The sequence below is a fragment of the Pantherophis guttatus genome, chromosome 1, assembly GCF_059756535.1.
Source record: "Pantherophis guttatus breed Tessera chromosome 1, ASM5975653v1, whole genome shotgun sequence".
Classification (NCBI taxonomy): domain Eukaryota; kingdom Metazoa; phylum Chordata; class Lepidosauria; order Squamata; family Colubridae; genus Pantherophis; species Pantherophis guttatus.
This window is the reverse complement of record NC_142063.1, coordinates 268,102,251-268,128,013: the sequence shown is the minus strand read 5'-3', so window position 1 is coordinate 268,128,013 and position 25,763 is coordinate 268,102,251. Positions and strand designations below refer to the sequence as shown.

General features: G+C 39.2%; 1 protein-coding gene across 15 annotated transcripts in view; it reads right to left on the bottom strand.

The window, feature by feature from the left end:
- Positions 1-25,763, bottom strand: part of ARID1B (AT-rich interaction domain 1B) — a 434,784-nt gene that overhangs the window by 175,739 nt on the left and 233,282 nt on the right. For all 15 annotated transcript variants that reach the window (XM_034428582.3, XM_087882864.1, XM_034428578.3 and 12 more), the window contains exon 5: positions 16,954-16,995. In XM_034428582.3, the coding sequence (XP_034284473.2) occupies positions 16,954-16,995 (42 nt within the window). The remainder of the gene's footprint in view (positions 1-16,953; positions 16,996-25,763) is intronic.

Here is a 25,763-nt window from a genome sequence, read left to right as displayed (position 1 = left end):
GGCGAGATGGCTTTTTTCTAAATTGATAGAAAACCCATGGGCAGCCAAGGTCTCCAAGGTAATCTGAATATCTCGGGCAGCCTGCTGCTCGGAGGGAGATAAAACTAGAATATCATTGAGATAGCACAAAAATCTAATAGAATGGACCCTGAGGGAAGCTGCCAAAGTGGCCAGAACCTTCGTAAAGATACGGGGGTGGGTGGGTGGGCGGAGGAAAGACCAAAGGGTAAGGCCCTGTACTGGTAGTGCACCCCCCCGTAACAAAACCTCAGATACTGTCTGTGAGAAGGGAGGATACGGCTGTGTAAATAGACCTCTGTAAGGTCTATAGAGGAGAGGAGATCGCCCCTCCTAACGCCGTCAAGAATAGACTTCAATGATTGCATTTTAAATTTGCGGTATACCACATACTTATTCAACTGCTTTAGGTCCAGAATGGGTCTCCACCCCCACAAAGACTTGGGTACGAGAAAAACCCGGGAATAAAATCCCGTCCCCCTCTGGTCAGAAGGCACAGGTTGGGTCACTCTGATAGAGAGGAGGTGCTGAAACGCAGAATCCATGAGAGCACCGTTTTCGATGTTACGAGAACGCGGACAGCAAACAAAGGTACACGGGGGGGGGGGGAGAAATTCAATGGCTAACCCTGATCTTAAAGTGGCCAGGACCCACTGGTCAGATGTGGTCTGCTCCCAAATGGCGGCAAAAAGGGCCAATCTGCCGCCTATGGGAGGACCTGAAATGCAATCAGTGGTGCTGCCGGATGAAATGACCTCCTCCCCCTCGAAAGGGCCGTTTGAACCCAAAGGACCTACCTTGGTGAGACCTATCCTGGGAACCCCGTTGTCTGCCAAAGGTATTATAGGATCATGAAGGGGAAAAAGGAAAGGACCCCCACCTTCAGCACCTCGAAATTGGGGGCGAGGGGTGTAAGGAGTGAAACGGGACTCCCCTCTACGATACACCGCAGCCAACACCTTCTTCTTGTCCCTAGTCTCGGTAAGGAAGGGTTCTAAAGCGTCTCCAAACAAGCGGGACTCTCTGAAAGGAACAGAAGCCAGGCGCCACTTATGCCTGGCATCCACCTGCCAATGGCAGAGCCAGAGAAAATGGCGAGCAGCAACAGTGGAGGCCAGAGCCTTAGATGCAAATCGAACGGCGTTCAAAGTAGAGTCCGCAGAAAATTGCAGGGCTGCAACAATCTTGTTAAGGTCCTGTCTAGCTCGCGTGTCCTCCGGAGGCAGTTTCCCTTGGAGCTGTCGCAACCATAGCAGGCTGGTGCGGTTGAAGAAGGACGCCGTAGTCGCAGCTCGGATCGCCCAAGTGGAGCCCAGATGCGCCGATTGCAGAACCAAGTCGGAACGCCGCTCGTCAGGATGAAGACCTTCATCTGGGCCCCCGGGGATGTTGGCATTGGGCAGCAATGCCGCAACCGGAGCGTCCACAGAAAGAATCTGGAGGAGAGAGTCCAACTCAGAGGCCACCTGAAAGTTCTTACGATCGTTAGAAGAAGGAACAGGTGCCGCTCCCGGAGATGACCACTGCCTTTTCACTACATCCAAAAAGAGAGGAGGGGTAGGAATTGAGGTCACCGGCCAAGAAGGCTCTCCAAAGGCCCCGAGGAAGGGGCAGGAGCCGGATCAGCAATAGGCGAGGATAAACAAGCAGTATTGACGGCCTTGAAGAGATTTAAACGACGATTGTGGAAACAGACCGGTGAAAGCTGGCTGATCCGGAGGTAAGTTCTCATCATCCGACAAGCCGGAATCACTATAATCAACATCTGCCGTAGTAGAAGGTTGACTCGAATGAGAACATGTAGGAGAGTCGGGAGCCGGAGCCGCTTGGGAACCCTCCGGGACTCTCCACTCCGGAGAAACAGATGATGCGGATCACACGGATCCATGGTGGCTGGGCTGGTAGAGCCCCGCAGCTAGAGACTTCTGCACAGCAGCCTCGATAAGATGCTGAAGTTGATCAGGAAGCAGTTGACAAGGAACAGACACAGGTAGGACGACAAAGGCAAAGCAGAAGAGTCTTGTGAGACAGCCGGCTCCGAGGGATTGGGTTGGGGTGAGGAAGCCGAACCCCATAAATCAGCAGTGGAAATAGTAACAGGACAGTCCTGAAGCGACAATCGATCAGGCGTGACGGGTCGAGAGACCACCACAGCAGCCAAGGATCCAATCACAGCAGGAGCTGGAGCGCTTGTTGCAACAAGATTGGAGCAAGCCTTGTCACACAGTTTAGTAAGCACTTTGTCTCTCCGCTTCTCAGCTCCCGAGAGAACAGCATGTCTGTGAGACTTATGGGGTGCTCGTGAATCATGTGTAGTCGGGGATGGCTCTGTGGAGACCTCCCAGGCTGAAGGATGGGTAACAGACACAGAGTCTGATTGGCCACCGTCATCTTTACGGGCCTTACGGCCGTGAGAAGACTTTGCCAGGGCTTTAGGCATTGAGGCAGGAGTTGAGCACCCAAGTCAATGAGCTGAATCCAACCAATATCGTAGGCTAGGCAGGAATGGGAGCGCAGAAACTCCACAAGTGTTTTGCAGCGGATACAAGTAGACCAACGTGGAAATGGGAGCGCAAAAACTCCACAAATGGCCACTGGACAGAGAGAAAGGCCCAGGTACTAACGGGGGCGTAAAAGCTCCACAATGGCCGCTGGTCAAAGAGAGGAGCCAAGGTATCAGCGGGAGCGTGAAAACTCCACAAAATGGCCACCGCGCCGAAGGTCTGACAGAAGAAACAAAATGGCGGACCACAATGAGGCCAAGGCAGTGATGATACCAATGTTAGGAGTCACGCAGGGCCCCAAGGCAGCCCAGAAATAGTCCGCTGCAGAATCCAAGTTCAAAGCGAAGTGCCTGGCAATAAACGGGAGCACGAAACTCCGCTGAGAGTGCGGCCTGAGGTAGTGAGCAATTCCGCCCACACTCCCCTCTAGACTCAAGTTAGGGCCAAACACAATAAACTGTCCAGAAAGGCAGGAGCCAGGTAATCCAAAGTCGCTACAGTCAACATAAACAGAAGGACTTGTGATCGAAGAGGCATCCACATCCAAAGAAACAGCAAGAAATTTAGCGGCAAAAATGCGATTTTAATTATTCAAAATGGCCACCGCAACTTCGCCGCTTTAAAAAGCCGAATGGAGGGCAGTAAGGACTAACACAGCCCAAACCAAGGAAGGGGGACTTAGCACACAGTCCAAAAAGCCCCTGTGACTCCAATCTGACTCTCCCCCCAGGGGCGGCAGGTGACAGAAACACACCAGCCAGCAATCAGTCAATGAGGTGGGATAAGCACAGCAGCGAGAGAAAAAAACTCACGAACATAGTCAAACCGGTCCAAAGTCAGTCAAACGATCAGAGGGGAAGAAGAACAATCCGTAGTCAAGACAAGCCGAGTTCAAAGCCAAAATTCAAAAAGCACAGCTAGATTTGTAAGAAACAAGGAAAGAGCTAAAGACCCACACACCCGTCCAACTGAAAGGACTGAGTCAAAAGCTGGTCTACCCAGCAACAAGGGCGGGACTTAGCTTGATTGACAGACTCAGTCCTTTAATCTGATTGGGCGGGTACACCCACCCTGGCTGCTGTCTCCACTCTCAATGGACAACTAAGTTTTGTTCAGGGTTTGTATGTGCTGTGTTCTTTGGGATCCGTAGCTGGGGCAGAACACTTTCCCCTGCCACACTCACCAAGCCATGCCACACCCACCAAGTCATGCCACGCCCACCAAGCCACACCCACAGAACCGGTAGTAAAATATTTTGAAACCCACCACTGAAGTGCATGATTTATACTTTCCAGTTTTTCCCTCCTTTAATTTTGATTTTAAAAAAAATATATTTAGAGTTCTTTCATCTTTCCTGTGGACATTACTTTATGCCAAGATTGTTAGCTACTCAGAAAGAGTATGAATATGGTGTAGTAAATAAGATGTGAACCTTGGATCTAGTCTTCCCTTAGTGAGGGAAGCCAGCCATGTAACTTTGGTTCAGTCACAGCCTCTCAACCCAAATCAAAGTCAGTAATAAGCTGGCTAAAAAATAAGATGACTTGTTGCATTATGCAACAGTAGATTTACTATATGAACTAAAGGAGGACAGTAAAAAACAGGTATACCCTGGCAATCAAGTTGGATATTTATTTATTTATTTATTTATTTATTTATTTATTTATTTATTTATTTATTTATTTATTTATTTATTTATTTATCGAACTTCTATACTGCTCTTCTCCTTTCAGACTCAGGGCGGTGAACAGCCAAAATAAAAACATTTATATATAACATTACAGTTAAAAATAGATTTAAAATAATTACATAAATTTGGCCCGTAATTTAAAACTTGTCAATATAAAATCCGTATCAAAATTTTAAAACCAACTATAAAATCAAGACAGACCGGCTAACTGAAAAAAGTAAGTTTTTAGGGCCCGACGAAAAGTCCGGAGGTTGGAGATCATTCGTATCTCTGGGGGTAGATTGTTCCAAAGGGTAGGTGCCACCACAGAGAAGGCTCTCCTCCTGGGGGTCACCAGCTGACATTGTCTGGCTGACGGCACCCTGAGGAGGCCCTCTCTGTGGGAGCGAACCGGCCGGTGGGAGGCTATTGGTGGCAGAAGGCAGTCCCGTAAGTACCCCGGCCCTAAGCCATGGAGCGCTTTAAAGGTGGTCACCAACACCTTGAAGTGCACCCAGAAGTCCACCGGAAGCCAATGCAGCTCGCGCAGGAGAGGAGTCACATGGGAGCGCCCCGTCACTATATGAGGAAAAACAATAAATATTCTGCTAGTTGCCCACAGCCATGGGATTGAGAGTTGTATGAATGAACTAATTAAATATATACGACTCTTCTATATGCTGATGATGATACTCAATTGTTATTTCTTTGTGTCAACTGAGAGGCTATGCATACCCTGGAATTATTTCTGAACATAATGATATACTAAATGAGAGTGAATGACATATTGCAACTTTATAAGACAGAAGCAGTGCAAGTAGGCAATTCCCTAGTTTCAAAATTAAGGAGGTTGACTTTGTGCTCCAAAATTGAGGCTATTAGTTGAGGATCTTCTGACACACCCTGCCTTTTTCTGGCTTTAGCTGGTTCCTGGATGTTACTCTGATCCAGATCCAGGTGGCTTTGGAATTATATTATTCCAGTATAGTACAAACAAGGTTAGTGAAAAACTGCAATTAGACCAGGGGTGAAATCCAGCAGGTTCTGACAGGTTCTGGAGAACCAGTAGTGGAAATTTTGAGCAGTTCGGAGAACTGGTAGCGGAAATTTTGAGTAGTTTGGAGAACCCGCAAATACCACCTCTGGTTGGCCCCAGAGTGGGGTGGGAATGGAGGTTTTGCAGTATCCTTCCCCCAGGAGTGGGGTGGGAATGGGGATTTTGCAGAGTCCTTCCTCTGAAGTGGGGTGGGAATGGGGATTTTGCAGTATCTTCCCTCAGGAGTGGGGAGGGAATGGAGATTTTGCAGTATCCTTGTCCTGCTACGCCCACCAAGCCATGCCCACCAAGCCACACCACGCCCACCAAGCCACGCCCACAGAACCAGTAGTAAAAAAAATTGGATTTCATCACTGAACTAGACTGCTGGTGAAGGGGGCTACCTGTATCAACCTATGGTAAAATTGCTTCTCAATTTCCTAGTGTCTCAGATTGAAATCTGAGAAGCAACATGAAAACTTCTATTTGTTTAGGACTGAATATCCTTCTCCCATACCTGCTTCTCAGGTAAAATCTCATCAGACCAGCCAATTGAGGACTTATTATGTACGCAAATTTGGGTATGCAGCGCTGTGCCTTTCTAATACGTGTTGTTATAGTTGTCTTCTGTTACAGAGATAGTAAGTTGTTGTCTTATTGTTTTTAACTTATTTTAATTTTAAAAAGACGCCTCTTACTGTGTTCTCATTCGGGGATCGCTTTTAATGATTTTTTTTAAAAAAATGCCTGTCTACCTTTGAAAGGAAGTGTTTGCTTTCATTCATGAGCTACAAGCAACTGCAAGAAGTGAGCCAGAAATTGAGAAGAAGGTGGAATTTACTTATGCTTAGGCACCAAGCTACTGAATCAGAGATAGATGCACAGAAATACACATCAAACTAGGGAAATTTATTGCTTAGGCAAGATCCCTAGGCCGAAGAATGGCTTTACATGGCTTTGTAAGGGCTCAGTGGCCAAATGTGGTGGGCAAGGTCACTTCTGAAAATATTTCAGTGCTAGCAAGATACTCTAAATTCCCATTCTGAGACTCAGCAGTATACCAGCAGAAAGGCTCCTGGCAATTTCTGACGCTGAACAGGACTGCTGATGATTCCTTGTTTCAGCAATTATTTTGCACACCGCTGAATATAAGGCTGTTGTTGCTGCTCCAGAAGACAGCTTTAAAAAATTAAAATGTATACAAACAATGCAGCTGAGTAAAAATTACAATATACTGATGAATGCATTTGAATTCATCCTTTACAGAATATATTCTGAAAATTTACTGCGTGTTAAACGTAACTCGCCCCCCCCCCCACAAATTATTGCTGAATTAGAAGAGGATTGCCAAATTAAGACCCAGAAGCTACAGCTGGATTCAGATTACACAGAATACACTGAGAAAGCAAAATGGAAATAAATATGAATATGCTCACTTAGTCTTTCTATTGAGCTCCTAGCCTTATATACTTTTATGTACGTATATTTATATACTGCTCATATCCCAAAACTTCAAGTGTTTTCCAACGTCAGTATCATAAAATCTGATAAAACATCCAAGAAACTAATTACAACACCTATCATAATTAATTCACTACTAATCAATACTGTTCCAGAGCATTGGGCCAACAAAAAAGATTTGCCTTCGAGTCTGACCTTCTCACCTCTCAAAGTCAGGAACCTAAGCATTCCTTCCCCTGATGACCTCACAGACAGGCTCAGGTTCTTGAAGAAGGAAGTTCCTAAAACAATCTGGAACCTTACCACATAAGGCTTTATAGATTGCACGTGCCACTTGGAATTGCATCCATAAATCTACTAGCTTTTGCCAAGTGTAATTTCTATGAGGGCCAATGTACACATATTAAATTTCCAAATTTTGTTACCTACTTCTTTTCCCATTGCAATAAACTTGCCTTCTCTGAACCTCTGCAAATCATACTTTCTTTGTTGTGAGTTGCTGCAGGGCAGGACGTGTGAATCCAGCAGAACCTCAAAGCCACAGATTACCCCTTTAGGAGGAAGTACTTTATGTCCCTGCCTAAAGCAATAACCAGAATAGAACTGGAGCTAATACCACGTTTTCCCAAAAGTATGACCTACTCTGAAAGTAAGTCCTAGCTTGATTTTTACATGTGCAGCCAATATAAACCCTACTTCCAAAATAAGCCCTAATTAAGACACTGCCCACTCTGGGGTGCAGGAAGTGGAGAAAGGTGCACAGGTAAAAATTAAGCTAGGGTGAGGATGGGTGGGTGGGTGGAGATGACCTACTTACCAGGCCTTGTACACCCCGATACCTGCTTTACTTTGTTGGCCCACTTCTTCTGCGACTGCTTGCCGCCACTTGCGAACATCGCCCCTAGCCTCTGTTTCACTGTCAGAGGCCCTTCCGGAAAGCCCTCTACAGCCAAGAAACAAGGTTAATCCAGAGCTCTGTAATTGGCTGTAGAGGACTTTCCAGAAGGGCCTCTGACAGCAAACAGAGACCGGGGGCAAGGTGTGCATGAATCCGGAGCCCGTTTCTCAGCTGTAGAGGGCTTTCCAGAAGGCCTCTGACAGAAAAACAGAGGCCGGGGGCGATAAGTGTGAGCGGCGGCAAGTGGCCGCAGAAGTAGACAGGCAGCAGGCTCCTGCTGGCCGGGGCTTTTGGTGCCGCTACTGCAAGGTGAGTCAGTGTAAGACCCCTTCCCCCCAAAATAAGACCCGGTGTCTTTTTTGTTGGAAAAAAATTATAAGACTGAGTCTTATTTTCGGGGAAACACGGTATGTTTCTGGATATTTTGTTAGGATTTAATATGAGCTTATTTTGCCCCATCTACTTTTTAACATTCTGCCATATTGGTGAGAAAATCCCCAAGCATCCTCACAAAGCCTTCAAGATCCATCAGGTGCCTGGGGCCGACAGTCATAACCGATTCCCTGCATTTACAAATGTGGAGACTGCCCATGATCCAGAATGCTGATACACGGATGCCTGTTGACACTGTTACCTTGCTATCAGTACATGCATGCAGCTGCCATTTAAGAATAGTACAAACAAAGGATTATAATAAAAGAATTACTATGATAATAAAATATTTAGGTCAAATAGCTGCACATATTTCTTCAGAAGTAAAGCAAAATGAATATTTGGCTTAGTATGCATATTTGAAAAAAATGTTATATCCAAAGTGGCCTGGAAGCAAAGTCTACAAGACAGAATTTTAAAACATATGTGCAATTTACTGGTTGCAGCACCTTTTATAAGGTGTCATCATCAGGAGTCCTATTAGGAAAAAACCTGCAAAGTTCCAAAGTGAATAATCCTTGCAGTAGGAATTGAAAAATTATCAATTGACCTCATTTATATCCCACCGCATTCTAATGACTCTTGGCAGGATACCAAGTGCAAGGTGAACTTAGAACAAGTGGCATGTAGGATCTAAAATATATTTTTAAATTTACTATGGATCGACAGGGGAGCCAAAGGCCTTTTTATATTTGCAGTCACCTTCTGAGCTTAAATCGCTTTTTAATTCGAAGAGAGCTATACAAAACTGCCTACAGTACAAGCTTGAATAGGCACAAATGAATCCAAAGGTATACAGCATTTTCCCTGATCACAAGAAATAAGCACTTATCTAGGAAAGAGATCCACAATGAATCACTGCAGGGTAGAATCAAACACATCCCAGGAACATACAAGCTCTTTTTATTATTACTGTAACAGCTGAAAAACACTTTATAGCTAAAGCTCTAAAAATGTTATTTTCAACCAACCAATCTCTTTACTATCCATAGTATCATACACGGTAAGAGTCAAGGTTAGAAGGGAAGAGACTAAAGAAAATATCAGCATTTCTCTCTGAAATAATGAAGGTATAAATACCCTTTCAAAGATGAAATTGGGCATTGGTGACTGAAAAAGAAATCATTTTGAAATAAAACATTGCTGAGAATTTTAACATTTTGGCTATTTTGTGATTATTATACAGCAATAAATACTCTAATAAGCTCTTTCTTGATACAGCAGGTTCAAAATTAAAACATTTATTTAAACAAGCTGTCTAATGTTACTATTTTAATATTTATCTGTTACGCTTTTTATTGTGTCTAGGGATTTTTATAGGATATAAAAAAAAGGATATAACCTTATGACCATTAGGTGGCATGTACGTTTTCCAAACAAACTATTTCAACTTCTTCTGGAACCTAGGTGAATAATACCGGGGGATCATTTACAGAGATTTCCTTAAAGTGTAGATAATGTAACCTCCAAATTCAAATATATTATATTGAATAGCATGAAATCTCTCAGGCTTTTTAATCTAGTTGAATGTGATTCGTGGGTCCAAAAGATTCCGCACTAAAATAGATATGGTTTTTCTTAATTTGGACAATGTATTCTAATGACCTAAACTCTGGAAATGAGATTATTCAAAAGTGAGCTAGCTAATAAAAAAAACCCCTTGCTCTTATTCTGTGTTCAACTAAGGTAGGATAAGAATCCTGTACCTATCTTATATAGAAGTGAAACTCGCTAAATTCAGTGGGATTTGCTCATTAGTAAAAAAGAAACAGGGCTGCAAGAAAACTGCACTGTATCTAAATGCATTTATACTTAAAGAAAAATTTAAAGTAACCAAAGCCCTGCAAAATATTTTATCGAGGTCTCAAAAGTAAGTTTTCAGATAGTAGTAGTTTGCAGCAAAATCAACAAGATGTCTTGAAGCACCTTCGTGACCAATTTTTTATTGTGTGAATTCTTCATGATTACAGATTATAATCCTGAAAACTCCTCATAAGGGTTGGGGTACAAGGTTTTTAACATTACAGTATTTCATTTTGGCAGGTATAACCATATAAACCTTAATTTGGGCCACCTATGCTTTTGGGCCTAAGATACTGTTTTTAGATTTTACAGCCTTACTTATTTGCCCAGTAAAGACACATTTGATAAATGAAAGCTATTCTCCAGATTTGGTTGGCTATTTCAAGCTTATCTGATGCAGATAATAATGGCAAGATGATAAGATTTTTTATTAACGGCTCCAAAATTGTGTAACTACTTCCAGGAAAATGTTACCACATTTATAAGACCTCATTCCTCTAAGATGCCATTGATTGAAAAACAGCTTTATTATTATGTATTTTTATAATTATACTGATTTTGGTGTGGTTTTTATTCTATTTTTATTTTTGATGGATGCATGAAAGTTTAAGAGAGATAGATTAATTAATTTGCACTGAAACACAGTTTAGAATTATTTTTATATCACCGATGTCCACATTTTCTCTATGTAAATATCCTTCTTCTTCCCAAATTCTGTTATTGCAATTTCTGCTTCCACTCTAATAGAACATATGCTCTCCCTGCCTTCCCCCAAAATAATAAAAAAAACAAAACACCCTCATCCTTTAATTCACTGTAGCTAAAAAAGTAGATGACTACTGAAAATCACAGTACTAAACAGAAAAAGGGCCAACTTCTTGTTCATTTTCTTCTTTAAAATAACAGCATCTGATAGTAGCAAAATAAATTAAACAAAAAATCTATATACTTTTGTTTTGCTATATTAGAGTATATTCTGAAGTAATTTCGTACTTAGCAAAAACAGATAATATTTGCTCAACGACAGTATAAGCATAATATTTGTGCCAAATTATCATTAAATGTAGGATTCACATTGAAATGGCCAACACAAAATCAGGGTCAGAAATCAGGCACCTTTCCATCTAAGTATTCCAACCATCAATATAATTATATACTTCCTAAAATACACACATTGTAAAATCTTCAAAAATTCTTTGATGCAGGGTGTAAGATTTTAGCATTAGCACTTATATACAGCTCCATAGTGCTTAACAGCATTCTCTGAGCGGTTTACAATGTCAGATTAAGATGATGTATTAATGACATTTTAAAATTTTTTAACATTTATAAAACAATCTTTACTCCAAATCCAATCAATGGAATAGACTCCTTTATGTTATTAAAGTCTAAAGGAACAATATGTAACAAACTGTGTTTCCAAATCTTGCCTTTTTCAGATAAAATGATTAGTAATCAGCAATCTGTTTTCACACCTGTGTAATATTATTGAAGTCCGGCAAGTTGCATGCCAGGTTACTGCAAAGCATAATTTAAGAAGAAGTATACATTAAACACACTCATCAACAAATCAACGAAAGTAACACTTAAAACATCAATATGATAAAGGTTAATTACTGGTAAATGCAATAAAATGGCACTGCCCTTTCAAGATGTACATTATGTCTATAGCCAGCAGATGGCAGAAGCAGAGGCTATTTTAACTGCTCCTTGCAGAAAAGAATGCTAACTTGCTTGAAAATATTGCATAGTAATAGATGTTCATTATACTTTAAAATAAACTCTCAGACATTCGTTTCTTGAAATAAAGAAAATAGAGCTGGCCACTTCCAATCCATTTAAGTCTCTGTTCTGCATTTTTTTTTTTAATGAATGTGTTCCTGTGTGCCTTCAAGCCAGTGTTGGCTCCCTGCAGTTTTCTTGGCAAGATTTCAGAAGTGGTTTGCCATTGCCTCATTGCTAGGACTGAGAGAGAATGACTGGTCCAAGGTCGCCCAGCTGGCTTCATGCCAAAGGTAGGACTAGAACTACCAGTCTCCCAATTTGTCTCGTGATGCCTCAACCAAACTATTTCTTTTATTATTATTGAATGCTAACTCAAAAATATATGCTAGACTCTCATTTTGAAACTCAGAGTGGCCTAGAACAGTGGCCTGCCCCATTGACATGACCCTGTTAATGTTGATACTTTTTAACAGGTTTCAATGACAACGACAATCGTAGCAACAACAAAACCATAACAATAACGACTTTTCTTGTCTACCTATCAAGTCTTTCCCAAGGACCTAGATTGGCAGATACTGTTGTTTCATAATATTAGATATCATCACAGGATGCAAACTGTTTTAAGTAAAGTTGCTTTTTGCAATAAGATGATGGTGATTTTGTCAATGCTGATGGTGTTCAGTGATGCAAATGAAGGTGATTCCCCCTCCAAAGTCATCCTAAAATCCTCAATGCCGAGGATGTTCAGGGTAGACTTGGAATATGAACCTCTGCAACCATAATCCTTCTGTTATTTAGGGACAACATCTCTCTTGGCATATGATAATACATTTTAAGTTAGACATTATGAAGGCAAGAGAAGTAATTAGTGCTGATGTGGTTTGGCCCTGTCATAGTACTGTATTGCCCACACAGATAAAGGGTCTGATGAGTAATAAATTGTTATTGGAAGTTTCTTGAAGGAATGAATTGCTGAGATTTATATCTCAGACTGACACTGCTAATGGTAAGTAGCTGTTTCAAGTATGGGACACTGAGCTTAGAGAAGAGCAATTTTCAGAATAAGCTTCAGATCTTGTTTAATTTAAAAATACCAATAGCAGAATGCATAAGTATCATTCTACTGTTTTTATGTTGCATTTTTCCTCTAGTAGGTGACTTCTGGAACTGTCTGACCTTGATACCTGATTTTCTTTATTCAGGTTAACACCAAAGGTTTAAGAATGCCCAGTGTAAAATCTTGCAAGCATTTATTTATATTCCAAGGAGTGGATAAAATATAGCTATATGACAAGGCTTACTTGTAGATCACAGAAGGCAGCTGGCAGCAGGCATGCATATATAACATTGAATAAGTTTATAGGGCAGGGTAGTTTTATCTAGTAGAACTGTGCTTCCCCAAAAGAAAACTATCTGCACTGTGTGGGTCTGAATTTTAGGTTGGTGAAGTATGAAGATGGATTCCTAGAAAAGGACCTCTTCCTTTTGAAGATATGCATCACAAAATCATCTTAAATTCAAAAGAAACACTTGGAGATAGATGCTGAAGAAATGTTGATTCTTATCAGTCAGAAGAATATAGCTGTATACCTATTGAATCTACATGGGAAATGCTATGAAATATTTATGTGAAATATGAACATACAGATTTCTGCAGCAACTGTCATTTTAAGTCATACCCCATATGGCTATTTGAGAAATCAACACTGGAAATAGGTGGTTATAAGAATGAGAGATGATATAAAGTACATAGATGCAGAACATATAACCAGATACTGTATTTCTGCTATCCGAAGCTTGCATGGAGCACTGACTGAATATATGAAAAACAGGTCCTGAAAGCTTATTTTTAATCTTAATTAGTTTGCAGTACGCACAACTTAATTGTTTATTTACAATCTATTTTTTTCTCTTCAATGGGTGAGGTCCTATTATCTGCTGTAGAAAGTTATACTGCACAGAAAATGATCATCTATATTATTTGAATTTTGTATCATGACCTTAAAGAAAATTAGTCAGATTCTTCTCAAATAACTATATAATGTCAATGGAAGTTTTGTATAAATATAACATATATAACTCTGGTGCAGAAACTATATATTTTTATCCTATGGTTTTTAAAATCACACTAGGATATAAGGAGAAGGTCAGTTTGGAATAGTGGTCAAGACATCTAGTCAAAAGCTGGGAGACATGAGTTCTAGCCCCCCACCTTAGATACAAACCCGGTTGGGTGATCCAATCAGCCCTAGGAAGGAGGCAATGGCAAACGACTTCTGAAAAAGCTTGCCAATAATTTTTTCCCAGGCAGTGGCTGAGAATCAGACATGATTGAACAGAAAAAGAAAAAAGGGTAAAAGGTATAGCTTGAGCTTATGGATTTGTTCATTCAGTTTTCTTAGTAACAATATGAATATGTTTGCAATTACAAAATCCAAAAAATATCATGGCAACATTCTAGAAAATAATAATGTTGCTATTTTCTTTTAATGACACTTGATCTGGCCCTGCATAGTGAAGACCAACTTGTCAAAAATGGAGGCAACTGCTTACAATTATTTTTTTACAGAAATTAGAAATTAGTGAAACATAGTGGTGGTATCTCATGGAAATGATGTGGTGACAAAAAAAATGGAAATATTTAGGATTTGCCTCGTTGCTTGGCTTCTTTAATCAGAACTCTTAACAAATACCAAAGTACTACTTAAAATATATAAAAATAAAGCAATTTAACTGTATATAGTTATCTATATATTACTATAGGTATATATTACTATAGGTAATATATAGGTAACTCAGTTCATGTTATACAACAAACCAAGTATCTGTCACGCATGCTGCCTTGGAATAAAGGATAGAATTTCCAATTAAGAACTAAAGGAAGACAACTCTAGAATAGCATTGACTAAAATTAAAAAAGGGTTAGTCCCCATTCTTAACTACAAAGAATGCATCCATGAAAATAATTTGTCATCTATTTAAAATAACATTTTGAGAAAACCTGGATGGAATTAGTTCCAAAGACGGTTTCATTAGTTCTCCAAAAAAATGTAAAGGCAGATGAGACAGTTCATATGAAAATATTTGAAATTCAGCTAATATGCAGTAATATTATTTCTTTCAAACTAAAAATTATTAACTTTGTGATTTAGGACTATTTATGTAAAATTTAGTTTTCACAGTTTAGAAACAATTGTGGGTTTTTTTCCCCCATTAAACACACTGCCTATTTAATATATTAAAGTGTATTTGTTTCCCACAACTAGGCCCCATTTCGCTAAGAATTTCTTGGCTTATTCTGGATGAATCTTTTGTCTGTAGGGACTGGGCCAGTTCTACCAAGCAGCAAAATGTAGCAAGCTGCTTAAGGACACAGCACATAGGAACTATGATGAAGGTAGCAGTTGAGCTCTGAATGGTACAAAAAGGCTTTTTAGCTGTATGAAAATTTGGTGTTAGGTTTGCAGTAGCAAAATGTCTTGAAGCACCAATCAGTAAAAGATTAAAAAGAAAATTGTTAATAAAATGTGTTGTTCAGGGATGAAAATAGAAAGCACAAGATGCAATAATATAGGAAGTATTGCAATATCCAGTGAAGTTTTAAGTTAAGAAATAAGTTACTTGATACAACAGTTTCAAGAGTTTGACATTCTTCCTCTCCCCCAGTGGCAGCCCAGAAAATAAAGAACATAAACTAAAAACCAATGGTTTTTTTAAAAAAGAAAATCAACAAATACTTCATGCTTGTTTCGTAATTATTGATGCAACAAGTTTATAATCTCAGATTTGGAGGTCAATTACACAAATGATTATGGAAGGTAAATTGCATTGAATTATTCAAATTTGTATATCGTAAGGAAGCAATAGTTTGATAGAAGCAGGGATGTCACAATTACTTGAAACATAATGAAATAAGCAGGTTCCAGAAAACATTCCATAGGACTAAAAAGTAGGATTTATGTTATTGTCACTGAAATCCTCTGATAAAGTATAGGCATTCAGAACAGCAAAAGCAACATTATTCCTGAAGTGGCTGTATCATGAGAACTGCTGAATTGCTTATTCATGAATGCATTCTATGCATACTTCGTTTTAGAAAATATTTACTATATGTTCTAGCTTAGTCATCTATAGTAGTAATCAACCCAAAATGTGACTCTGAAGCCACTTATTTGTTAATGCCAAACAGACATCGCTTGATGCAGCATGTTCTAAGTGCATTTAAATGAAAGTGAAAATTTTACTTGGCAAATACCCGGCTTGTGCCACATACAAATTGATCCTAATATCTTTCCCAAAGTGCAATTTTAACCTTAAAACAATAACACAGTCTTTCCCAAAATGGGTCAGACAATAAGAGCTATTGGCTACAATAATCTTCAATAATACTTCTGTTTACTCAGCTAGCATGAAGGATTATGGAGATGAGTTTGCAAAAGCTGACCCTCCAGGTTTATTAAATATTCAGTGAATGTTCTGCATGCCTGCTGCGTATTAAATACAAACTAGAAAATGCTACGGCATACCATATGTTAAACGCTTCAAACAATTTTGGAAAAGCTCTATTTATTTTTAATAATTTATTTTAAATCAGTTTCCCAGATATCACAACACAATAAAACAGTAGTAAATCATTGTGTCATAAATATTTACTAACTAATAAAGTGGTAATTTTGATCCCCCCTTCCCCGAGTTAACTATGTGCATAGTTTTTCATCATAAATGTTGAGCTTTATTCTTTTCTTACCTATTGTTCTTACTTTGGTGATTACTCAATTTCTATACTTTTCTGATGTATTATATCATATGGATATTTAACAACAGAAAATCCATGATTTAAGATTAAGTTTTCAGATTTCTACTCCTTTCCCATTATCCAATCTCTTTTCTCGCTAGTCTATTTTGTAGCCTGTAAAATTTACCATTAAGGACCACCATTAAAAAAAAAAAAAAGATCAGTCCCCTAATTTCATTAATGATAGATAAAGTTAATATTTGTAAAAGTAAATCTAGAACCTTAAAAAGTTCTCTTGTCAGGAATTTAATACCAGGCATATGAAAACTACAAAAGTGCTCAGAAATCAATTTCTAGGTCTCAGTGGCATGAGCCACATTACTAAACCTACAAAACAAAATCCATCCTGTATGAAATGATATATTTAAAAGGAGATTAATACTTTGTAACGTGTTCTCATATTCCAACCTGATCTCTCTTGCAAACAAAATTTATTTAGAAAAAAAGTGAAACACAATATGAAATGTCATCTTGATTGAAATAATCTCAAAATATTACGGGACAGGAATTAATGATATAATTTTCAGGAAAAAGTAAATGTTCTCATATAAAATTAAACCAGCTGTTTTAAACTTAGAGTACCCAAGAAAAGAAATTTCATCATCTACAGACCTTGAGTCCAAATGAAGCATCCTCCGAGGCTAAAACTTCAACCTGAAATTATAAGGAGAAATAAAATTTCAAAAGTAGTCACTTAAAAGTGAACAGAGTCACAGAGTTTGTGAGAAAAATACAAGCTAGAACAGGCACACTGTGTCACGTAAATCCATACATAAAAACAGCAGTGCTAATCTAAGCAGAAATTATACTTAGCAAAATAATAAAAACCCTTTTTTAGGGCTGGAGGAAGTAAGGAAGACTTAACAAATCGAGTTTTTTATGCCTCATAAAAAGTAGCCAAATATAATGTGGCACAATATATAATATTTATGCAATAGTTTGTCCCCAGAAAGCAAGTTGTACTCCTGTCTTGGATGGAACTAGCATTAATATCAGAAATCAGTCACATTTATTAGGGGGGCGGTTATATTAAAGGGGGCGGGGGCTTCAAAACTGTACTTTTTACTTAAACTACAGGTAGTCCTTGGCTTATGACCATAATGGAGCGTGGTTGTAAGTCACTACAGTCGTAAAGTAGGTCATCACCCAGTTTTACAAACTTGTTTTGCTTGATTGTGATTAAGCAAGTCCTTCCCTGAGGGAGATGGGCTGTCTAGAAACACAAAATGTAAATAAATAAATAAATAAATAAAAAATAAAATCACCATGGTTGTTAAGTGATTGTTTAGTCATTAAGTGACTGCCTCTGTCATTAAGAAAATGTATTGTCTGCTACATGTTTTGCCAAAAATTGGAAATAAATACCAGTTTTTGAGAAAAATGTCATAAATTATGGTCATGTGACCATGGGACACTGCAAACAGCCATAAATGCGGATCGTTTGCCAAGTACCTGAAATCTGGTATTGTGACTACAGGGGGCAATCAGAACTCTCGAACCAGGTCATAAATACAAATTGGGGTGGATGGGTCCATCATGACTTGAATGCTAGATAAGTTATCAATTATAAGTTAAGGACTATCTATATGAAGAACTCTAAGAAAATACCTGAAAATAAAATTAATCTTAATTTTGAAGTTTCTTACAAGAAAAGTTTAAAACCTAATGCTTTAAAAAGAATTAATTGAAAGAGTCACATAGCAGTAGGTAGCTCCTGGGGTCACATTTTTCTTACCTTCACGAACAGCCTCTGCTTCAACTCCCCCCACCCACTTATCTCTCCCGTTGTCGTCCACTGCCTACCCCTGCTGCCATCCCAGTTAACCTTTGGCTTTTTCTTCCTCCTGCTACTGGCCTGGGAACCAGGGGCTTGTCAAGCAACACCTGGGACACACGCAGCAAGTGTAGCAGGGCAGTGGAGTCTCATCTGGCAATGGGAGCATGCCAGGCCTGCAAGACCAGGAAGCCGCTGGAAGACCTGGACGTGCATTGGAAGCCACTGACCCTTTGCTAGGCTTTGCAGAAGGAGGGCTGGGTCAAACGAATAGAGGGCCTGCAGGTAGGCTCTGTTGGCACTGGGCTCATCTCCACCCCTGGCTGGAGCCTGCAAGCCAGTTCTCCAAGAACATTTCCAACATAAACCGCATCCCTGCACTTCCTCCAGTTCTGCTGCCACCCCAAATAGTGCTTCCCACAGTTGCCACCTTTGCCTGGAACGTGCCATTACCTAGTGATGGGAGCAGCTTTGCCTTGTCTTTCCAGCCTGTCCTGCTACGCTCTCCACAATCTGCCAGCTATCAATCATTGCACTAGCAGGAGAAGATAGGGTGGCTTTTTTTTTTATTTATATGCTGCCCTTCTCCGGAGATTCAGGATGGCTTACAATGCGTTAAGTAATAGCCTTCATACTTTTGGCTATTTTATACAAAGCCAGCTTATTGCCCCCACAAACCGGGTCCTCATTTTACCTACCTTAGAAAGGATGGAAGGCTGAGTCAACCTTGAGGCTGGTGAGAATTGAACTCGCAGCAATTGCAGGCAGCTGGAAGCTAAATACTATCTTTTAACAGTAGCATTAGTCAGCTGCGCCACTCAGGCTCCTCTGCCTATGCTATCTCCTCCACTGTTTCAGTCCTGCTTCCTCTTTGCCCAGAGCTGGAATCTCAGGCCAGCAACAGAGAGAAAAAACAGGAAGGTCAACTGGGAGGGGTGGTGGAACAGGTAGAGGAGTGCAGGGCAGCCAAAAAGGGAGAAATGGGAGAAAATAGGCAGGTGGGGAGGTTGAAGTGGAAGCAGTTTGCACAGGGCAGGAGAAATTTGAGGTCCTAACCTAACAACCATGCAGTTCTGGCCTGATGATTGCAATCTGGGCTACCATCTCTAAGCACATGATCTTTTGCTTAGCAATGGGAATTCCAATCCCAATTAGGGTTGTAGCCTGAGGACTATCTGTCCTCAATTCTCTCATACAATATTTCATCTCATACAAGAGCAATCTTGTAAAATATCAACTAGTTCTATTTGTTAATACGAAAGGATTTTGCCTTCCGTAATATACACATACGCTTTTTAGTTTTATGCCATCACCCTTACAAAAGGATGCATTTACCACAAAGTGGTAAAATAAACCCTGCTGGGCACTCCTGCAAAATGTAAGGACTGCAGGAATTGCTTTTAACAGATTACAACCTTGTTTGGAAGGAATCCCCCTCTAGTGGAAGCAGAGGAGTACTTCAAACAGTTTGGGCAAAGATCTTATCATACGCCTAAGAAAAAAGCCCAAGAACGTCTCTTGGCATTACTCAATTGTTTTTCACTGATCAAAGTAAATAATAGGTTCACTTATGTATTCAAGTAACCTACTCTTAAACAAAGGCCATTTGTAGCTGAGTGGATTCCACTGTATTGAAAACTTTTCCAGCCATTAATAACATAGTAGAAAGTGGAAGCCTTAAAACCATTTCCCCCCCTTTGAGTTTCTTACGTGTTCACAGGGGAAAATTCCCCAAATCTTCCCTGCGTGCTATTATGATGTCTCCTGACAGTTGATTGTGCTGGATTTCTCATTAATACTTCACAATGAAGAAAGCAGCAGGACATACGCCACTTTTTAATTTGCCACATTTTGCTCAGTGTAGATTTTGAATAGCAGTTAACATTTTAATTGATACAAATTTTGAACAAAAGAACACTACCGCCTCTATTTACAAAAGCTCTATACAGGTAGTCCTCATCTTACATCCATTCATATAATGATGACTGAAGTTACAATGGCACTGACAAAAGTGACTTATGACCATTTTTCACCCTTACAGCATCCTCGTGGTCACATTATCAAACTTCAGATGCTTGACAACTGGCATGTATTTATGACGGTTGCAGTGTCCCAGAGTCACATGGTCACTTTTTTGTGACAACCGTGTTACTTAACAACCGTGTTACTAATTTAACAACAACAGTGATTCACTTAACAACTATGGCAAGAAAGGTCATAAAATGGGGCAAAAGTCACCTAATGACTGTCCTGCTTAGCAACGGAAATGTTGGGCTCAATTGTGGTTCTAAGTCGAGGACTATCTATACATTCATTTTTAAACATATAAATTAGCAAGAATTTACACCATTCAGTCAAAATATGCCTAAATAACAAGCAAAAGCAATAATGCAAATAAAGCAACAGATTAAGAAGTTATCCAAGCAAAGTTACCAAAATCAATTCTAGCCATTGGGTTTACATGTTGTTTTGTACATGTGAACTTACAGAATACTGACTCTTCCCATGCATTCATGCACAAAGGGGAGGGGGAGTCCTGAAAAGAACACTTTATCCATGAATGGAAAGAAAGCCTTTGAACTATGTTTGGCAAAGTATAACTACTCAAAATTTTCTCATTAATGCATGCAAATAAATGGTCTGCTGCTTAACATTTATAATCCTAATAACTGACATTTTTGCTTCATTTGCTCTTTTACAAACCAAAGTAGATTTGAGGGCAATGGTATATAATAGAAAAAGGTTGCTGCTAGTAAAGAAGAACATATAGTGTATTATTGTGATTATCTTACATTTCCCCCCAAAACTGCTTCACTTGCAGATGTATTGAAAAGCAGAAATAACTCATACTAGAAAAACAAAAATTGGCTGGGGAGCAGTATTCAAAGCTATTTTACCAGTTACAATGTTTTCAAGACATAATTTTGCAAGAAAACACTTAACATGATGCCAGGACATTATGATGCGTATGAGTATTTTGCATAGTGATAAATTCTTAAATCTCAGCTTGGCTTTCTCATTTGAATTTACTCCTCCAGATTTCAGTGGGAGTCTGTTAGTAAGAAATATGCCTCAAAACTAACCTCAAAACATGACCCAGTGTTAACAATTAGCAATAATAGTTAATATTTACAGTAGCTGGTATGACAAATTAGTATAAATATTTTCAAATTTCAGTTATGGTTTCAAAACAATCAAAACAATTCATATCAAATGGCCCTTTCTTTCAGTTGTCTGTACCAAGGTTCTTCCCCTATTCTTACACTGGAGTTTAAGCTAACTAGGCCTAAAGATCTGGACTGCAAAAATCCAGATGGATGCTACATAGCAGCAGGAAAATGTAGAAAACTAACTTTGTTGGCTACCAGTGGTTGTCCCAAAATTTGCAGGCCATATGCAGCAGCCCCATCTTAGCTGGTGTACAGAGGGTCTAATAAATAGAACAATACAACCTTCCTGCAAAGCAACCATCAATGGTTGATAGTTGCTTTTTCTCAGTTTCCTTTCTCAAAGTAATTTCCCAACAACTGAAGTCTCATCACTTGCTCTCCACATTTATTTACATCTGAGCAGAAATTTTATACTGGCCTGAAATACCATTCCTTATGTTGAACCTGAATTGAGACAGACAGATTCAAGTCACAAAGTGATTTGTGATTTCTCAAAATTTCTTTACACAATTTACCTAACATGGGTTCCTGCTGGCTATATGTAATGGGAGCTTCCCTCTCCTGTCATGTGACCACCTAAAACTTCCACAGGAAAGGGGACGCATCACTGTAATAAGTGAATATTAAGGAAGTTGATTTGTGGATGTGCACATGTGTGCTAAAATGGCTTAGGCCCGGAGTACTTGCAGGATCATTTCCTGCCATCCTCCCATCGTCCTGTGCGCTCCCATAGAGCGGGCCTCAAGGTGCCAGACAATGTCGGTTGGCGGCCCCTAGGGGGAGAGCGTTCTCTGTGGGAGCGCCGACCCTCTGGAATGGGCTGCCCACTGGCCTTAGGACAGCCCCTGATCTTCTCTCCTTCCGCCGCGAATTGAAGATGTGGCTCTTTCATCAAATGGGCTGATCCGCAGGGTGATTTTAAATAATATTAATCAATTTTTAATTTGATTTTTAATGTTTATGTAATTTTTGTTCCATTTTTTTTGTAAGCCGCCCTGAGTCCTTTGGGAGAAGGGCGGCATATAAATTACATAAATTATATAAATAAAATACCTTATATGCAAAATGGGATTTGGGGGCCACATCAAGGTAAACATGTACTTTTTCATTCAATTTAATTAATGCATACATTTAGGAAACAGTCTGCCTCAACCTGTGAGAGGGTGTGTATATATGTAATAAATAAATAAATAAAAAAAAACAAACACCCACCCACACCCACCTTAACTCTTTTATCATGACACCAGAATGATCTAAGAAGGTAACATATATGGAGCAAATCTGCTTATAAATGAAAAGTACTGAACCAATTAACATATGTAGCATGACAAAGCTAAAGATACAGGGTGGGAATTCATTTGTTTCATAATGATATTTGTTTTTAAATTTCCTTTCTCAGGAATTTCTAATGGTTTATGAAGAGTAACATTCTGACCTCTGATTTGTGTCCACTTATTCTTTTGCATTAAGTCTGGCCTCCTTGATTTTCATGCATGAAATACATCTGGATAGAATGCAGGATAGATGCAGGCACAAAGCATAGATCTCGGTCTGCAGCAGAGTTCTTTTTGTCTGTTGTGCTGGTGAGCAGTGTTTTAGCTATCTATAAACATAAAATTCTACTACCTGAGGCCTTATCAGAGAAAGATCATTGTCCAAGATCAATTGTACATTACTGATACTTTGAGTACTTTCAACTGGGAACCGTAGGTCTTCATGGTCAATCCGTAACAGATTATTCTTGGAGACTATTCTGACTTGATTCTAATTTCCAATTTGGAGCGAGATATCTCTAATATACAGATGACACCCAGCTTTATATTTTTACTCCAAGCCCTCTGAGTCATGCCATGAATGTCCTAACTTAGTGTCTGAAGGCTGTTGGGATCTGGTTGGGGCAAATCAAGGTCTGACTTAACCCCAGCACGACTGAGTGGCTGTGGATATTTGGTCCCTCTGGTGACAAGGTCTTTCCATCTTTGGTTCTATATGGAGCAGCACTGCCAAGACAGGCCCAGTATACAATCTAGAGATCCGCCTAATTTTTACAGCTCCTGATCGAAGATTAGGTGGCAGCCGTAACTAGAACAGTCTTTGCACAGCTTCAGATGATGTGCCAGTTTTACCCTTTCCTGGACTAGGCAGCTCTGTCACCATAACTCATGCTCTTGTAATGTTTCATTCAGATCCAACTTTCTACTTAGGGCTACCCTTGAAGAGCATTTGGCAGCTTCAAATGGTGTAGAATGCAGCTTCTTGGATAGTAAGTGATGTTAGATACATAGCACATGTAAGCACCATTGGCATGTGAGCTGCATTGGCTATTGGTATATTTTCAGACGCGATTCAAGGTGCTGGTTGTCACCTTTAAAAACCTGCATGATTTGGGACCAGATTTCCTGAGGGACTTTTTCCAATTGAACCCATGCAATTTGGTTTTAACAGATTGGGCAAGTTGTGGAACTCATCAGCCAGAGTATTGCCTGGCAGGGACCAGAAGATGGGCCTTCTCTGCTGTAGCCTATGGAATATTTTCCCTTTGGAAAGCGTAATGGCTCCAACCCTGTTGTGGGCTCTAAATCCTGGCTATATACCTGGGGCTCCAAATGTATGAAGGCCCCCCCGTCTTTGGTTTTAAACTTGTTGCATATTTAAAAAAACGTTTAAACATTCTAGAATTGTAAGATGCCCAGAGTCATCCTTTGTGATGGGCTATTACAGAAATTAAATAAAGAAATAAGAATGTATTACGATGTGAAACTAGTAATATTTTATCACTTTTCAATTAATTTTCGCTGAATATGTAGTTGGAGCAGTGTCTTTATTCCTTGTTTATTGATTTTAAATGCGTGACTTTTTATCATTAAGAATAATCCCAAAGCAAAGTACACGAAGAAGAAAAGAAACATGTATCTATCTAAAAACAAATTAAGAAAAAAATCACAAAAGTAATAATGACAAAACATAGTTGCAAAAAGGCAGCCAAGTGTCTGGGTCAGCAAATATGCTTTTTGTCTTGTGCTGAACACTTAACAGCATTTGGAGAGAGTCATAACTAGGTAGAGATGAAATTCCACAATCAGTGTCATAATTAATGAGTCATTTCTGACATCACTAAGAATAGCCCCATAGCTTAGTTTAATGCTACTTTTAACAGCATGTAAACACAAGAAGCTGGCCTTTTTTAGCATAGTAATAGGGCCTGTATTCAGAATAGGGCCGTTCAAAGGAATGATATAGTATTTGATAGAATCATACAGGTCAATAATTTTAATTCAAGGCAATAAAACTAATTAGTTAAAATAAAATCTGAGGGTGATTGCATTGCCTTTTATTGTACTTAAAAATCAGTTGTGATATGTTTTTATTGAAAACACAAGTACTGATCTGTGGAATGATTGATAAGAAAGTGCTTTGCTTTGTTTTCAAATAGTAGTTATTGCTTTTTTTGTTTACAAATTGGAAGCAACTTTGGGAGATTATCCTGACAGGTGGCCCATTAATGCTCAATAAATTTTCAATAAATACATATTTTTGATTTTTTAAATATTTGTTAGTGATATATTGATATGAGCAAATGGAAGGAACGCTGCCATTTCTATTGTAATACCACTGCATGAGCAAAGTGTCCTTGAGCTTCTGTGTTGTCTGAATATGCTAATAGGGAGAATGAGGAGAATTTACAAGAAGGTGTGGGATGCAGGGAAAGCAGGGCAGGACAAATTGATTTAAATCAAAATGATTTAAATCACCCCAGAAAAGACCTGATTTAAATAATTGATTAAAATCAATTTTCTAATTAATGTATTTTCTGAATAAGCATGCATACTAATTGTTTGCTTGCTAATTAAAGCATTGGTGTTTGTCACCCATTTCTGATCATACAAGCATGTATTTTCAAAGCTACAAAGTTTAGGAAGTTATAGTGGAAAAATTGCTCAAACAAAGATACCCAATTCTATTTTTATAATGTTGTGTAACACTAACCAAATCATGTACATAATAATCTAAAGCATACCACATACATTTTATTCAAAAGTAAGAGTCATGGATTTCAATGGGATTTTTCTAGATCAGAATGGCAATCTTACAGGCATTAATTAAAGGGCAGAATAGAGTTTATAATGGAGATCAAAATATATTTCCATACTATTTGGATGTAAAATTAAACATTAATATTTTCAGAAATTATAATAAACCCTATGTTGGGAATATGCAATACTTCGAACAGCCGAGCTCTAGATCAATTATTTTTGCTACAGTTGACTATTTAAATTGAAAGAAAAAGTTCAGCCACAAAACTTTCAGGACTGATCTCCTTCCCTCCTCCATAAAACCTTATCTGAATGTTCCCAGGAGCAGGCAATATAGCAGGCAACAAATATAACTCTACAAGTGTGAATCTGGTTGCTTCCGTCTCACATTTTCTTAATTTAATTGTACTGTTTTCACTTCTTTGTGCACATTTTATTTATGAA